This window comes from Ailuropoda melanoleuca, chromosome 9 (assembly GCF_002007445.2).
Source record: "Ailuropoda melanoleuca isolate Jingjing chromosome 9, ASM200744v2, whole genome shotgun sequence".
Taxonomy (NCBI): domain Eukaryota; kingdom Metazoa; phylum Chordata; class Mammalia; order Carnivora; family Ursidae; genus Ailuropoda; species Ailuropoda melanoleuca.
In genome coordinates this window covers 23,534,852-23,551,174 of record NC_048226.1, presented here as the reverse complement: position 1 = coordinate 23,551,174, position 16,323 = coordinate 23,534,852, and the positions used below count along the sequence as shown (strand labels likewise).

The 16,323-nt window shown below is 35.2% G+C and overlaps 1 protein-coding gene across 7 annotated transcripts in view; it reads left to right on the top strand.

The window, feature by feature from the left end:
* UBE3A (ubiquitin protein ligase E3A) overlaps positions 1-16,323 on the top strand; it is a 95,843-nt gene that overhangs the window by 42,032 nt on the left and 37,488 nt on the right. For all 7 annotated transcript variants that reach the window (XM_011216926.3, XM_034667981.1, XM_019793022.2 and 4 more), the window contains one exon: positions 15,345-15,652. In XM_011216926.3, the coding sequence (XP_011215228.1) occupies positions 15,345-15,652 (308 nt within the window). The remainder of the gene's footprint in view (positions 1-15,344; positions 15,653-16,323) is intronic.

The following is a 16,323-nucleotide window of genomic DNA, read 5'->3' as shown; positions in this document are numbered from 1 at the left end:
CATTATATCTTATGTGTCCCTAAAAAGGTTTTAAGAAACATTAATAGGAATGGTGTATTTTTATTACATAGAACTTGTTACCTGTAAATGGGATTCAAAGCTAAAAGAGGTCAATGAAAAGAAAAAGAATGCTATTCCCCCTAAATTACTTAAAAGCAGGACTTTCTGATTTACTAGGTCCTTTATTTGGCTTCTCCATTCTCCTTCCTAGGATAATTGTAAGTATTAAAAGACACAACATAACAAAAACCATTCACTGTAGGTTAATGAATGTTCATTGTTTTTGTTATTTGTTTGTAGCACTACCTTCTATCCAGTTGCCCTTGACAGAAACCTAGGCATTTAGCCCCTACAAACTACATCTTTTAAATATTTCTTGCATTAGTTTCCTTCTATTCATTCCCGCTACTAACTGCTTTCTTTCCCTGGTTTTTTGCAGTAGTCATCACCTAACTGGATTGCCTGCCTCCACTTTTGCCAGCTTTGATCCCAGTTTACAAAATGTAGTTAATCATAAAGGCAGATTTGACTTAGTCACTGACTTTCTTAAACCCTTTAGTGACTTGTATTGCAGGTGTTCTTAATTTAGTGGTTTATGAAGGGTATATGAATCTTGTGAAAGTTTTTGCAAGCTGGAATACATGTGCATTTTTATGGGGAGAAAGTCGCCTTTATTAGAATACTCCTCTGCTGACTGAAATCAGAATTCCTTATTTCTTAGAAAGTCTCATAATCTGGCTCCTCCCTGCCACTTCATATTTTTGAGTCCTTTTTTGAACTTTATACTGTTGATCTTAAGTTGTCATAAGAGGTTCTCAGCCTTTGTGCCTTTACTTCCTCATTTCCTTCCTACGAGAAACATTCTTTATTTTTTTGTGTTATCAGCTGCTAGTCATCCTTTGTGACTTATCTTGGCTAAGTTCCCTTTCTTTAAATTGCCATACCTCTGTATTTCCTATGATATTAAAATCATCTGGCTTTTGCCTCCTTAAAATAGTAAGTTTCTTGAAGAAAGAGCCCAGATGAAGATAGTCAGAGGCCCTTTAATAGTACTAGATTCTCAAGGAGAGATTGAACTATGCTGAAGGAGGCATTGGAAGTCACCAGGTTTTATCTTGAAAGAAGATGAAACTGCCCAAAGGGAGTTTAAAAGAGAAAGTGTCTAATGACTGGTCCCTGGGGATCCAGATTAGGAAGGGAAGGCTCTGAAGAACAACCAGAGAGAAAGGAGGAAATCAGGAAATGGTGTCCTGAAAGCCCACAGTAAATTTCCAGAAGGTCTGCATTTCTCAGCAAAGTTAAACAAAATAAGGAGTGAAAAGTGATGACTCGGCAAGAGTAGTTTCTACATCACTAGGTGCAGTGATCCTTGACCTGTTTGTTTCCCACACGCTGGCAGTCTTGTTCTCCACTGATGCTTCTGGACTATTGTTCTCTCAGCGTGAAAATTCCTGCTCCTTTGAAGCTATTCCTTCTGGGTATGTCATCTTCTGTCTTTATTCTTCAGTGATCTCCCAGTCACTTCTCAGGCTTTGAGGAACTCATACTTTTCCACTCTACACCAGATCCATGAAGTCTTTGTTTATGTGCTTAACTTCCAACTCCCTAGCATTGAAATTCCCCAACCATTTTATCTTTAATAATCTTCACCGCAGCTTTGCTGCACCTTCCCATTCCCTTGGGCATTCTAATGTTTATTGTTTAATGTTAATTAAAACACCCACCTCAGGTTGTAGTGTTCGTATGCTTTCTTATTTGCTTTCTCTCATCCCATCTGTTTTTCCTTGTCTTTGAGAGGTGTCCTGTGGCCCCTCTACTGTCTTCCAGTCTAAACCCTCTGGTTCTTCTACTTCCTGACATGGAGTTTCAGATCCAGGAGATGGAATAGATCATATTCTGTATTTTCCGTTTTCACTCAGTTGATTGTTCTCTTTGCTGTACTTCTAGAAGTTAAGTTCGCTATAGTCCTGTTTGTCTATTTTTGCTTTTCTTGTGTGTGCTTTTGGTGTTATATTGAAGAATGACTGCCAAATCCAATGTCGTGAAGCTGTTTCCCTTTGTTTATTTTGGGAGTTTTATGTCAGGTTTTATGTTTCGCTCTTTAATCCATTTTGAGTTAACCTTTTTTTAATGTAGTGTAAGATGTAAGGGTCCAACTTCATTCTTTTGCATATGGATAAACAGTTTTTGCAGTACCATTTGTGGGAGAGACTCTCCTTTCCCCATTGTGTAGCCTTGGCACCTGTGACAAAGGTCATTTGACCATAGATGTAAGGGTTTATCTCTTGGTTCTCTGCTGTTTCCATGGGTCTGTGTGTCTTTATGCCAGTACCGTACTGTTCTGATTCCTGTAGCTTTGTAAGATGTTTTGAAATCAGGAAGTATGAGGGGTGCGTGGGTGGCTCAGTCGTTAAGCCTCTGCTTTTGGCTCAGGGCGTGATCCTGGCTTTCTGGGATCGAGCCCCACATCAGGCTCCTCCACTGGAAGCCTGCTTCTTCCTCTCCCACTCTCCCTGCTTGTGTTCCCTCTCTCACTGGCTGTCTCTATCTCTGTCAAATGAATAAATAAAATCTTTAAAAAAAAAAAAAAGAAATCAGGAAGTATGAGACTGGCTTTCTTTTTCTTTCTCCAGATTGTTTTTGCTGTTTGGGTTTCCATTGAGATTCCATATCCAGGAATTTTAGATTTTTTTTTTTTAATTAAAAAGTGCCATTGGGATTTCAGTAGGACTTGAATGTGTAGATTGCTTTGGGTAGTATGAACATTTTAACAATATCAAGTCTTACAGTCCAGGAACACAGGATCTTTGCATTTATGTCTTTAGTTTCTTTCAGCAGTATTTTGTAGTTTCATTATTAGTTATTACCGTTAGTCTCTTAACCATGGCTAATTTATAAATTAAATTTTATCGTAAGTATGTATTTATAGGAAAAAAACAATATATATAGGGTTTGGCACTATTGTGTTTCAGGCATTCATTAGAGGCCTTTGAATGTATCTCCCATGGAAAAAAGGGGGGACTGTTACACAAGTCTTCCACCTCCTGGGTTAAGTTTATTAGTAAAGTATTTTATTCTCTTTGTTGCTGTTGTAAATCAGAATATTTTTAAAATTTCCTTTTGTTCATTGTTCATAGAAAACTGGTTTTTGCATTGGCTGACTTTTGTATCCTACAACTTTACTAAATTTGTTTTATTAGTTCTAATAGTTTTTTTGTGGAGTGTTGGGGTTTTCTACATATAAGATCATGTCATTTGCAAACAGAGATAATTTTGTTTCTTCCTTTCCAATTTAGATGCTTTTATTTCTTTTTCTTGCCTGATTGCTGTGGTTAGGATTTCCAGTACTGTTTTAAAAAGAAATGGTAAGAGTGGGAATCCTTGCATAGTTCCTGATTTTAGAAGGAAAGCTTTCAGTTTTACACATTAGGTATAATCTTAGCTTTTCATATATGGCCTTTGTTATGTTGAGTTAATTTTATTTGTCTAGTTTGTTGAGTGTTTTTATTATGAAAGGATGTTGATTTTTGTCCGATGCTTTTTCTGTGTCAGTTGAGGTGATGATGTTATTTTTGTCCTTCATTATGGTAATTGAGTGTGTTAGATTGATAGATTTTTGTATGATGAAGCATTCTTTCATTCCAGGAATAAATCCCACTTGGTGATGATATAACTCTTTTAATGTATTGTTGACTTCTACTTGACTAGTATTTTATTGAGGATTTTTGCATCAGTACTCAGGGTATTGGCCTGTATTTTTCTTTTCTTTGTCTCATTTTGGTATCAGGGTAGTGCTGGCCTCATGAAATGAGTTTGGAGGTGTTTTCTTCAGTTTTTTGCAGGAATTGAAGAGGGATTCTTTTTTTTTTTTTTTTAAAGATTTTATTTTTATTTATTCGACAGAGATAGAGACAGCCAGCAAGAGAGGGCACAAGCAGGAGGAGTGGGAGAGGGAGAAGCAGGCTCATAGCGGAGGAGCCTGATATGGGGCTCAATCCCATAATGCCGGGATCACGCCCTGAGCCGAAGGCAGACACTCAGCCGCTGTGCCACCCAGGCGCCCCTGAAGGAGGGATTCTTATTAATTCTTTGGTAGAATTCTCCATTGAAACTATCTGGTTCTGTGTTTTTCTTTGTTGGGTGGCTTTGGGTTACTGATTCAATCTTTTTAATAGTTACAGGTTGCCTCAGATTTTTTATTTCCTCGTGATTCTGTTCTGTTAGATTATATGTTTCTAGAAATATATTCGTTTTTTCTAGGTTATCCAGTTTGTTGGCATATATTGTCGGCAGTAGTCTCTTAGATCCTTTTTATTCTTGTGGCATCAGTGTAGATATTCCCCATTATTGAAAGTGGGGTATGGAAGTGCCCTATTACTGTGTTACTATTTATTTCTCTCTTTAGTTTTTTGTCATTGTTTGTTTAACATATCTGGGTGCTCTTCTGTTAGGTGCACATATATTTATAATTGTAATATATTTCTGATGACTTAACCCTTTTATTATTATATAATGTGTTACTTGTTTCTCACAGTTTTTGACTTGAAAGTCTTTTTTTCTAATATGTGTGTCTCATATATGTATTTGGTATATATGTATGAGACCATTCCTTCTCTTCTTTGGTGATTATTTGCATAGGATCTCTTTCTCAATCCTTTCATTTTTCTGTCTGTATATCCTTTATCTAATGTGAGTCTCTTACAGGTAGCATATAGCTGTTTCTTTCCTTTTTGTAAATCCATTCAGCCACTCTGTCTTTTTTTACTGGGGAGTTTAATCCACTTACATTTAAAGTAATTACTGATGGGGAAGATTAATTATTGCCATTTTTTTTGTTTTTCATATGTCTTGTAGTTGTGTTTTTCTTCCTGCCTGTGAGGTCTTCCTTTATGTTTCATTGATGTTTTTTGTGGTGACATACTTTGATTCCTGTCTCACTTAATTTTGTTTATTTTATATAAGCATTTTCTTTCTGTTTACCATGAAGATTACGCAAGACATCTTACAATTGTAATCTGTTTGAAACTGAGAGCAATTTCAGTTGCATGCAAAAACTCTGCTCCTTTACATCTATTCCCCCTTTTGTTATTGATGACACAAATTACATCTTTTTATGTTTAGTGTCATTCACCATATATTTATAGTTCTAAAAAACGTTTTCATCTTTCAGATCTACCTGAATTTATTTACTCACCACCATTACAGTATTACAGGATTCTGTATTTGTCTATATATTTGCCTTTACCAAACATCTTTATACTTTTGCATGATTTTGTATTGTTTACAGTCCCTTTTTTTTTTTAAGTTGAAGGACTTCCTTTTGCATTTTTTGTAAGGCAGGTCTAGTAGTGATAAACTGTCAGCTTTTTGTTTATACTTGGAGGTCCTTATTTCTTCTTCATTTTTGAAGGTCAGTTTTGCCAGATATAGTACTTTTGGTTGGTAGTTATTTTTTTCAGCGCTCTGCATGTATTGTCCCACTTCTTTCTGATCTTTGTGCAAGGTTTCTGCTGAGAAATCTGCTGATGGTTTAATGCTAGCTGCCTTATATCTGACATTTTTCTTTTGCTGCTTTCAAGATTCCCTCTGTCATTGTCTTTTGATAGTAATTATAGTGTGTTTTAGTATCCACCTGTTTGGGTTCATTATAGTTGGAGCCCTTCAAACCTTTTAAAATTAGGTGTCCATTTCCTTCCTCACATTTTGTGTTTGACCATTACTTTTTCCAGTGAGCTGTCTGCCACATTCTCTCTTCTGGATTCTCCTACTGCATATATTGGTCAGCTTGGTGGTATCCTATAGGTGTCTTAGGCTTTCTTTGCTTTTCTCATTTTTTTAAATTTCCTCTGACTCAGTAATTTCAAGTGGCCTGCCTTTGAGTTTATTTTCTTTCTTCTGTTTGATTAAGTCTGCCGTTGATCGTCTTGTGAATTTTCAATTCACTTATTTTATCCTTTGCCTCTAGAATTTTTGTTTGGTTCTTGTTTTCTGTTCTCTTTTTGTGTTGATAGTCTTACTTTGTTCATGCATGGTGATTTCATCTAGTTGTCTCCTATGTTCTCTTGTAGCAAATTGGATTTCCTTAAGGCAATTATGTTGCATTCTTGTCAGGTAATTCATAGATCTCATCTTTTTTTTTTTTTTTTTTTTTTTTTTTTTTTGAGAAGGAGAGAGAGAGCACACAAGCAGTTGAGGGACAGAGGGAGAAGCAGACTTCCCACTGAGCAGGGAGCCCAATAGGGGCTGATCCTAGCACCCTGACCTGAGCCAAAGGTATATGCTTAACCAGTTGAGCCGCCCAGGTGCCCCAGATCTCTGCTTCTTTAAGGTCATTTGTAGAGCTTTATTTTGTCCTCTGATTGGAATTGGACTGTGATTTCCCTCTGTGTGTGTGTGTGTGTGTGTGTGTGTGTGTGTGTGTGTGTGTGTGTTAATATGCCTTTGAATTTTTTGGTGTGGATTTTGCTTTTAAAAAAACAGCCACCTCCTCCAGTCTCAATGAACTGGCTTCATAGAGGGGCAGACCTTCACTGGAGATTTTTGGTATCTCTAAAACCTTTTATTAGAGTGTATCTTCTTTGGGCTTATGCTTGTAGTTTCCCAATTGAAGCAGTTTGTTGACTTCTTTTTCAAGAGCTTATAGTGCTCCAAGTCAGGCCAGACAGAAACTAGTCCCCTTCCGCAGCTCCCTTAAGCCCCCAAAAACAGGAATGTTGGACATAATTGCAGTGGGTAAAGCTGCTGGTTGGGCTTTTCTTTTTTTTTTTTTTTTTTTAAAGATTTTTTATTTATTTGACAGAGATAGAGACAGCCAGAGAGAGAAGGAACACAAGCAAGGGGAGTGGGAGAGGAAGAAGCAGGCTCATAGAGGAGGAGCCTGACGCCGGGATCACGCCCTGAGCCGAAGGCAGACGCGTAACCGCTGTGCCACCCAGGCGCCCCTGGTTGGGCTTTTCATCATGATAATTAACTGTGCCAGTTTGGGGAGAGATTGAAGCAGTTGAAATGAAACAGCTGTTCTTAACACATTTCTGGCTGTTTTTGGCTTTGAGCTTGCGTCGGGTACTGCAACTTTCTAACTGGTAGTTCTAGAGGTCTCATAACGGATTTTTAGACCATGTATAAGTTAGTGTTTCTGTGAGGGAATAAGTTCTGGGGCCTCTTTTTCCTCCGTTGCTGACATCGCTCCTTGGTTGGCTTTTTATCTTTGTTCAGATATTTCTCCAGTTCAGTTGGAGAAAATGCCAGACGATTCATTTATCATCTATACAGAGCTAACTTTGATGTACAGTAACTAATCCTTAGTACAAATTCAAAGATCTGTTTTAAGGATTTTCTCATTATAACACTGAAAGAACTCTACCTGTTTCCCAAATAGTATCTATAAAAGCTGTTATGTTTTCTGATCACTCCAAGGTTTACTCAGCTCCCTAAACCCCTAAAAAAGATTTTTTAAGAGTGATCCAAATATTTATAATGGAAAATAATCGTTTTTTAATTCTTTATCACAGAATTCATAACATATTGCTGGTCAGTGGTAGATTCTCAAGTATATAATTAACCAAGGAATAAATTTTCTGTTTTGATTGAATCAGAAAAAAAAAATCGAACCCTGTATTTCATGATTATCACAGAGAGTTGATAGATGTACTTCTCTAATGCCAACAAATATTTTGTGTTTCTCTCCTTTTAGGATCTTATTGGAGGGAAGTAGATGGATATAGTTTTTTTGTTCATTATAACTTCATTGTAAAATGTGACACTTTTTAAAAAACAAAAATGGTAAAGTTGAATAATTTTATATAAATATTTAGTTGTACAATTTTACTTCATGTTTAATGTGTAACAGGCACTCTGGGCATTGAGATGATAAACCTCAATGAAGTAATGCTTAGGGATTATTATTATGTTAAATGTGTTTATTATAGTAAAAATACTGAATTATAATTAGAATTTTTCCCTGAAAATTGTGTCTTACTCTTTAGTTAATGGCTTATTGGTTGGATATGGTAGTAATGACTTCAAAATAATAGATTCAGTCTTGAAATAATCTAATATTTCATGTAATTCCATTGTAACAGAACCAACTTTAAACCTCCCATAACTGTCATAGATGTCTTATGTCATCCATTTCTAAGAGGTGTAATATATCTAGGATGCCATTGTTCACTTTCCAAAATTTTTATGTTAAATGCAACTTTGAGGGAGGGGGTGGAATGTTTACAAAGGCAACATCCCGGAAGGAACAAAGAGATGTACTTACTTTGGGAAACCACTGAGTAAGTGGTTACTAGCTTTATAGACATACAAGCCTTTTTCTCTGGCTTCTTAACTCGTCACATCTTTATTTAACTTCATATTCAATTAAAGTCACTCTGCTTACATTGACATTTTTTTGATCTTTGCCTTTTTATCTCCTTTAATTATCCTGTACTTTATCTACCATTAGTTTTTAATGTTGCATGTCACAGTTACGATTTCTTCTATTTTCTATCATTGTTTTTAATTCTGATTTCAATCTTCTTTGCTCATTATTCACTAACACATCTTCACTTTTCAGACAGTAGCAATTTTTGTGGCTTCATCTTCTTCGTTCCTGTATTCATTATTTATTTTCCAGCTACCTGTTAAGTTTTAAGATCTTTTTTCAACTTTCATCTTCTATATTGTTGGCAGCCATTTCAGTGGTTCTAACCCCAGCGGCTTGCCATTGACCCAGGAATATTAAACATACTTTCCTAGTATTTTTCTCCATAATGAGTAAGTTAAGCTGCTATGCATAGTTACAGTCATAACTTTTATTTTTATCATTATTGTAGGTGGGGTTTTGTTTGTTTGTTAAATACTGGATTGATTCAAAAACTAGAGTTAAAGTCAGAAAACACAGTAATGGTGCCATTGATGACATGTTGGTTTTCCTTTTTCAGCTACTAATGGCTGAAACCATTTCTTCTGCCAGTTGACCACTCTAAAAAGTTATAGTATGGTGACAGTATTTTCCCTCAGTGTTTTTGTTTTTTTTAAAAAAAGATTTTATTTATTTATTTGACAGAGAGAGAGAGACAGCCAGCGAGAAAGGGAACACAAGCAGGGGGAGTGGGAGAGGAAGAAGCAGGCTTCCCAGTGGAGCAGGGAGCCTGATGTGGGGCTTGATCCCAGGACCCTGGGATCACGCCCTGATGAAGGCAGAAGCTCAATGACTGAGCCACCCACGCGCCTCTCCCCCAGTGTTTTATTTTGAAAACTTAACAAACATGCAGCAAAGTTGAAAGATTTTTGCAATTGACACAATATGCTTATCTAGATTTTAATAGATTTAATTTTAAATTTTTAATTTTTTTATTTTAATTTTTTATTTACCTTGTTTTATCACATATCCTTTTGTCCATCTTTCCATCTTTTTCTTTTTCCTCGTGCATTGCAAATTGCTGACCTCAGTGCCCTTCCCCCTCAGGTGAAACTATTTTTTAAAGATTTCTGTCAATTTTTCTAGAGTAACTTTGGCCCACCACATGTAATTCATTTGTAGAACTGTCTCACTAATTGAGCCTTAGAAATAAAATAAGTAGAAGGTGTTGTCTGTTTTAAATGCAGTTGTCTACTTTGAGAGCTTTCTCACTAGAAGATCTCACTTGCCCTCCATCATTATTGACTCAATAAGAAAAGTCCATGAAATGTAAGGAAATTATAGGAAGTAAGCCATATTTTTAACTTTTTGAGGAACCTCAATATTGTTTTCCACAGTGGCTGCACCAGTTTGCATTCCCACCAACAGTGCAAGAGGGTTTCTTTTTCTCCACATCCTCACCAGTAGCTGTTGTTCTTTGTGTTGTTGATTTTAGCCATTCTGACACATGTGAGGTGTGATACCTTATTGTAGTTTTGATTTGTACTGCCCTGATGATGAGTGATATTGAGCATCTTTTCATGTGTCTGTTGGCCATTTGTATATCTTCTTTGGAAAAATACCTGTGCATGTCTTCTGCCCATTTTCAAATTGGATTTTTTTGGGGTATTTTATAAGTTCTTTAGATATTTTGCATACTGACCCTTTGTCAGATATGTCATTTGCAAATATCTTCTCCCATTCATGGATTGCCTTTTAGTTTTGTTGATTGTTTCCTTTGTTGTGCAGAAGTTTTTTATCTTGATGAAGTCCCAGTAGTTCATTTTTGCTTTTGTTTCCCTTGCCTCAGGAGACATAACTAGAAAGAAGTTGCTATGACCAATGTCAAAGAGGTTACTGTGTGCGTTCTTCTCTAGGATTTTTGTAGTTTCAGTTGTACTGCTAGGTATTTACTCAAAGAATACAAAAATACTAATTCAGAGGGATACATGCACCTCAATGTTTAAAGCAGCATTATCTACAAAAGCCAGATTATGAAAACAGCCTTAGTGTCCATCGACTGATGAACGGTTAAGGAAGATGTGGTATATATACACAATGGAATGTTGTTCAGCCATAAAAACAATAAAATCTTGCTGTTTGCAGCATGATGAATGGAGCTAGAGAGTATTACGCTAAGTGAAATAAGTTAGAGAAAGACAAATACCATATAATTTCACTCATGTGGAATTTAAGAAACAAAACCAAGGAACATGAGGGGATAAAGAGCAAAAAACCAAGAAACAGACTGTTAACTATAGAGAACAAACTGATGGTTACCAGAGAGGAGATGGCTGGGGAGATGGGTTAAATAGGTGATAGAGATTAAAGAATGTACTTGTGATGAGCACTGAATGTTGTGTGGAAGTGTTGAATCATATTGTACACCTGAAACTAATATACACTGTATGTTAACTAACTGGAATTTAAATAAAAACTTTTTTAAAAAGGAAGTAAGCCATAGCTCCTCTTCTTGTAGTTTTGATAATGAGTGGCAGATAAGGTGTCCCTAAGGGGATCTGGTTAAGGAAGGAGTCTCTCTTCATTTCTTTCCTTTTTTCTATGTCATTTATTCGTTTTCTTTTTTCTCTCTCTCTCTCGTCCTCCTCCTTTTTCTTTCTTTCTCCTTTAATCATAGTTACGGAAAAGTACACATTTGCTGCATTGATTTGCTGAGGAGAAAGAGTGAGCAGGCCATGTGCTTAGATGGAAATGTCACTGGAGAGCAAAGAACAAGACTCTAAATTAAGAGTTGGGAAATTTTTTCTGTAAAGGGCCAGGTGGTATTTATTTTAGGATTTGCAAGCCGTACAGTCTCTTAAAACTACTCAACTCTGCTGTTGTAGTGTGAAAACAGGCATAGATAATAATTAAATTAGTAATCTTCTTATGTTTTAATAAGACTTTTGGTCACTGAAATTTGATTCCCGTATAATTTCTGCACTTCACAAAATATTTTTTTTCTGACTTGTCAAACATTTAAAATTGTGAAAACCATTTTTATCTTGGGGGCTACAAAAACCAAGTGGCAGGCTAGATTTGGCCCACAAGCTAAGATATGGTGACTTCTGTATAGGGATTAACCCTGCACAACTTATTTATTTAAATGTCATTATTCATGTACACATTCCCAACATAGAGGCCTTTTATATGCTCTAAAATAGGTGGGGATACAGAATTGTACAGATAATTCAGGTTATCATTGGTGTGAGTAAAGAAGAAAAATGTTTAATATGGTTGATTCCCCTGATAACATGGAGGTTCTGGCATGGCCTCCTTTCAGTCCTGTCTCATCTGTGTAGCTGCTATTTCTAGGTCTTGGGCAGAGAAGCAGACTAAATAGAGGGGCCTACTTTCCTCTGTCTGGTATTAAATCTCCCCTTAGTGGTATTAAAAACTCAAGTTTTGAGTTAAGCCTGGGCTCAAATCTTTTATTAGATGTGTGACTTATTATGTAATTGAGCATCAGCAGAATGATGGTTTATATACTCATAGACTTATGAGGATCTTAGTAATAATCGTAACGGTAATAGCAGCTAACACATGGTGCTTACTAGGTGCCAGGCAGTGTTCTAACTATTTTATATATATTAACTCATTTAATTCTCTCACAGCCATGATAATTGTTATGTATACCATCACTTTAATAATGAGGAATCTGAGACACAGAAATGTTAAGTAACTCATTCAAGGTCACATAGTTAAAAGTGGCAGAGCCAACATGTGAACCTGGGGAGTCTGGCTTCAGAGTGCAAGCTTTTAGCTGGTAGCGTTTATAACCTTCTAAAGTGGGAACATAACATATAGGTTCTCAAGAAATTACAGATACATTAACTTTACAGAATATGGTGGTATCTCTTCCTCAAAAAACTTGGTGTACTTGTGAGATAATAGATTCGCATAAATACGAGATACAAATTTTGATTTTTCAGGGTTTTTGCTTTTTTTCAGTTACATATTATTTATGGGACTTTTTTCTGTAGGAGTTTTAGTACTATTGTTAAGAATTATTTTGAAATGAATCACTTTCTGTGCGACAGTATAGTGGAAATAACTTAGACTCCAGAGCCAGAAGACCCCTAACTCTTGTTCTTGTCCTGATTCTGCATTTTCCTTTATGTGATCTTGAGTACGTGATTTTACTCTTTCAGTTCTCTTTTAGCTGTGTGAACTGAAGATAATCCTCATCATGGGATTCAAATGAGATAACCTCTGCCAGAGTGCCTAGTATGTTACCACTCATCAAACACTAGTACAGTGTTTGCCTATTACATAGACTAACCTAAAGTTTAGAACTGAAAGATGGGAAAACTGAGGCTCAGAGAATTACTTACTTAGGATCGTACAGGTTATTAGAGGCAGAAGGAGATGTCACTTAATGCAGATCTGCTAATTTCTCAGTCTTGTCCTATTTTTACTGTTCATACTCCTTTATGCATTACATACAGAAGCAGTATTTAATATGACTGGGTTTTGACAAAACTTGACATTAAGAAAATAACTAGTGTTTAGTATTTTGAATTTTGATAATTATTAAAAAGTCATATGGATAATTTAATAAGCCTTGAGGCTATTCAAATCAAAATGTTAATACATTTTCTCCATATTTATTTGTTTTTAATACACAAGTAGCATGTTTATTATAGAAAAAATAAATTAGAAGCAAAAACAAGGAAGAATTTTTAAAAAATCCATTCAGTCGCATCAGTTAGAGAAAATGTTAACACTTTGAAATAAACGTGACCTCATCTTACAACTTCGTAACTGATTTTTTATCAATTAGTGATGAATGAGGAAGACTGTTCCTTGCCAGATTCATATGTTGGTAGTGTTCATTTATTCCAGTCTCTGAATGGTTATTAGTTCATTTAAGTAATCCCTATTGTTGGGCATGTCATTTTTTCCAGATTTCAGTGTATTGTAGAAACAATGTATTTTTACAAAATTGTCCAATTATTTTCACTTGATCTCTGATTTATATGATTCATTCTCTGTTAATTTTTAAGACTTTGATATATGTTCATAATTTTCCTACAGAGTAGAAATACATTCCATTTACATATTCTTTAGGGAAAGCTACTGTATTTCGGGAGAGGGTGGTATTATTAATCTCCCATTCTTTAGTAAAGGATAGCAACATATGGTATAAATCTTCTGGATTCTATATTTCTTTTTCTTTACATGTTGTCACTTTAATATTTTGCACAGTGATATATCTGGAATAATAATCTAATTTTCAAAAGTTGGATTATTTGTAGCTACATGTAATAAAATAACTATTAAGTGATGCCTGTGCAGTTTTTAGGTGTGTTTTGTAGGGGTTTTTTTTTTTCTTTGCATGCATGGATTTGCATGGAACATTTGAAAAATAGAAGCATCAAGGTAAATTGAATGTTTTTGAATTACAGTTGACCCTTGAACAACGTAGGTTTGAACTGTGCAGGTCCACTTACATGTGGGTTTTTTTAAATAGAAAAAACAAACTTAAGTACTGGTAAATCCAGTATAGTACTGTAAATATATTTTGTCTTCCTTAAGATTTTATAAATACTTCTCTTTTCTCTAACTTTAAGAATATAGTATATAATACATATACCATGAAATACGTATTAATTGCCTTTTTATGTTATTGGTAAGGCTTCTGGTCAATGGTAGACTATTTGTAGTTAAGTTATAGGGGAATCTAAGGTTATACATGCAGATTTTCAACTGTGCAAGGGGGTGGCACCCCAATGCCAGCATTGTTCAAGGGTTAATTGTGCTAGTTTTTGTCACTTACCTTGATAGTTTAGAGACAAAGTTCTACTTTTGAGCCAAAATTGGACTTAATTAATATGTGCCTTATTTACTCATTTGCCTTCTTGTTCAGTTTCTCATGATTAACAAAATATATCTCGCAATTAACAAGATGTGAACTTTATTGCCATTTAGTCTTATGTGTTAGTAAAATAATTGTAGGAACATTTTGAGAGATAAATTTTTTTAATAGTTTTGACTCTTTGTAGTTTTTATTCCCATGCATGTGACTTTGAGACCAAAAGGAAAAGCTATGAATTACGTTTCTTTGGATCCAGTAGACTACTTTCTTTAAATTCTGGCAATCTCACATCATCAGACAGTAGAAGCATAGATTTGAATAAACCATAGATATAGGTATTGTAGCCCATCTCTTGCTTGATGAAATAATCTCTTCAGTATCTTTGGAAGCTCTGCTGGACCAGCCAGTTAAGAACATGAATCTACATATTTTAGGTTCACAGTGAACATAGTGAAACGTAAGATTTTGCCCTAAGGGAACTTGAATATTCCATGTTCTTATGACATGGGGTTAATGAGCAAGTTCAGTGACATGTTTTGGGTTCAAGATTGTATGCTCAGAATCATTTTCTTGCAGTGTAACACAGCTTTGGATATTTCATTTATAAGTTTATTTTTAAATCTCTCATATGGTAGATAATTGGAGAAAAACTTTCTTTCCAGGTAGAAGTTCCGTGTTAACTATAAATCAAGTATTTACAAACTATTAAAACAAAATAGTAATTACATAAAGGGAAGTTGGATTGATACTTTTAACTAGACTCTCATTTTCTTAATGTTAGTTTTTTAAAATGATAAAATGCTAAAACTCTTAGCCATAAACCTTGTGATTTTCATCTGTTGTGCTAAATAATTTAAGCATATATACCATCAAACGAGTTTTTTTCTCCCTTTTTTTAAACCAAAGAGAAACATATTTTCATTGCTGTTCTTTTCATAGTATCTTAGGCAGTATTTTATCAAACATTCTACTAGTTATAAATTTTGTATAAACAGTGGATCTCCATTTTCTGCACCTCATCTTAATATGCATTTATTACTTTATTGCTTGACTAACTTGCCTTAAGATATGGTTAAGCTTTTTACATGAGAGCTATACTAATCTTAATCACTGTGCTTATTGTTTGAATGTTTGCTACAGGAAGCGAGCAGCTGCAAAGCATCTAATAGAACGCTACTACCACCAGTTAACTGAGGGCTGTGGAAATGAGGCCTGCACGAATGAGTTTTGTGCTTCCTGTCCAACTTTTCTTCGTATGGATAACAATGCAGCAGCTATTAAAGCCCTCGAGCTTTATAAGATTAATGCAAAACTCTGTGATCCTCATCCCTCCAAGAAAGGAGCAAGCTCAGCTTACCTTGAAAACTCGAAAGGTGCCCCTAACAACTCCTGCTCTGACATAAAAATGAACAAGAAGGAAGGACAAGGAGCAAGAGATGATTTTAGAGGTAAGATGTTCTATTTTTAATTGATAATTTTTGACTGAAAACCAGATTGGAGATTTAAATAAAATGTGTGAGGTTTTTGTTTGTTTTGTCTAATTGTGTGGCATTAGGACATGATAGTATAGTGTAGTGGTATTTATTTATCGATTGATTGTGGTAAAGGACAAAACTAATAATTGAACTAATGATTTAACAACATTTTAGTTTTCTCATGGTCCCTAATTAGAAGCAGATTATATTCCAGAAGTTCCTTTTTTAATGGATTGATTGGAAGTTTTGAACATATTAAGTGCTAATCTCCTAAACTAGACCACAAAATCTAATTATCAAGTAGCTGGACTTAATATGTGGAATGAGTTGTAGAACCTTAGTACTATGAGGTGAAGGAAGCAGAAAGAAGTGTTGTCAGTCATTTCCATTTCTGAGAGCAAAGCAAAATTTTGTAGCCGTTACTTGAGAAATAATTCAGTTTTTCCTTCTAATATGCTTCCCATATCCTGCTCAGATTCTTCTAGGCATTTGGCACACTCATGCTGCCAAGAATCATCATCACCTACCAATGGCAGTCTTCACCTAAGCCCTTGTTTTCTAAATGATCCTGTATTCCAAAATTGTTTAATATATATATTTTTTAAAATCTTCAAATCCAAGCTTTCTTTTCCTCAGTGAAGATA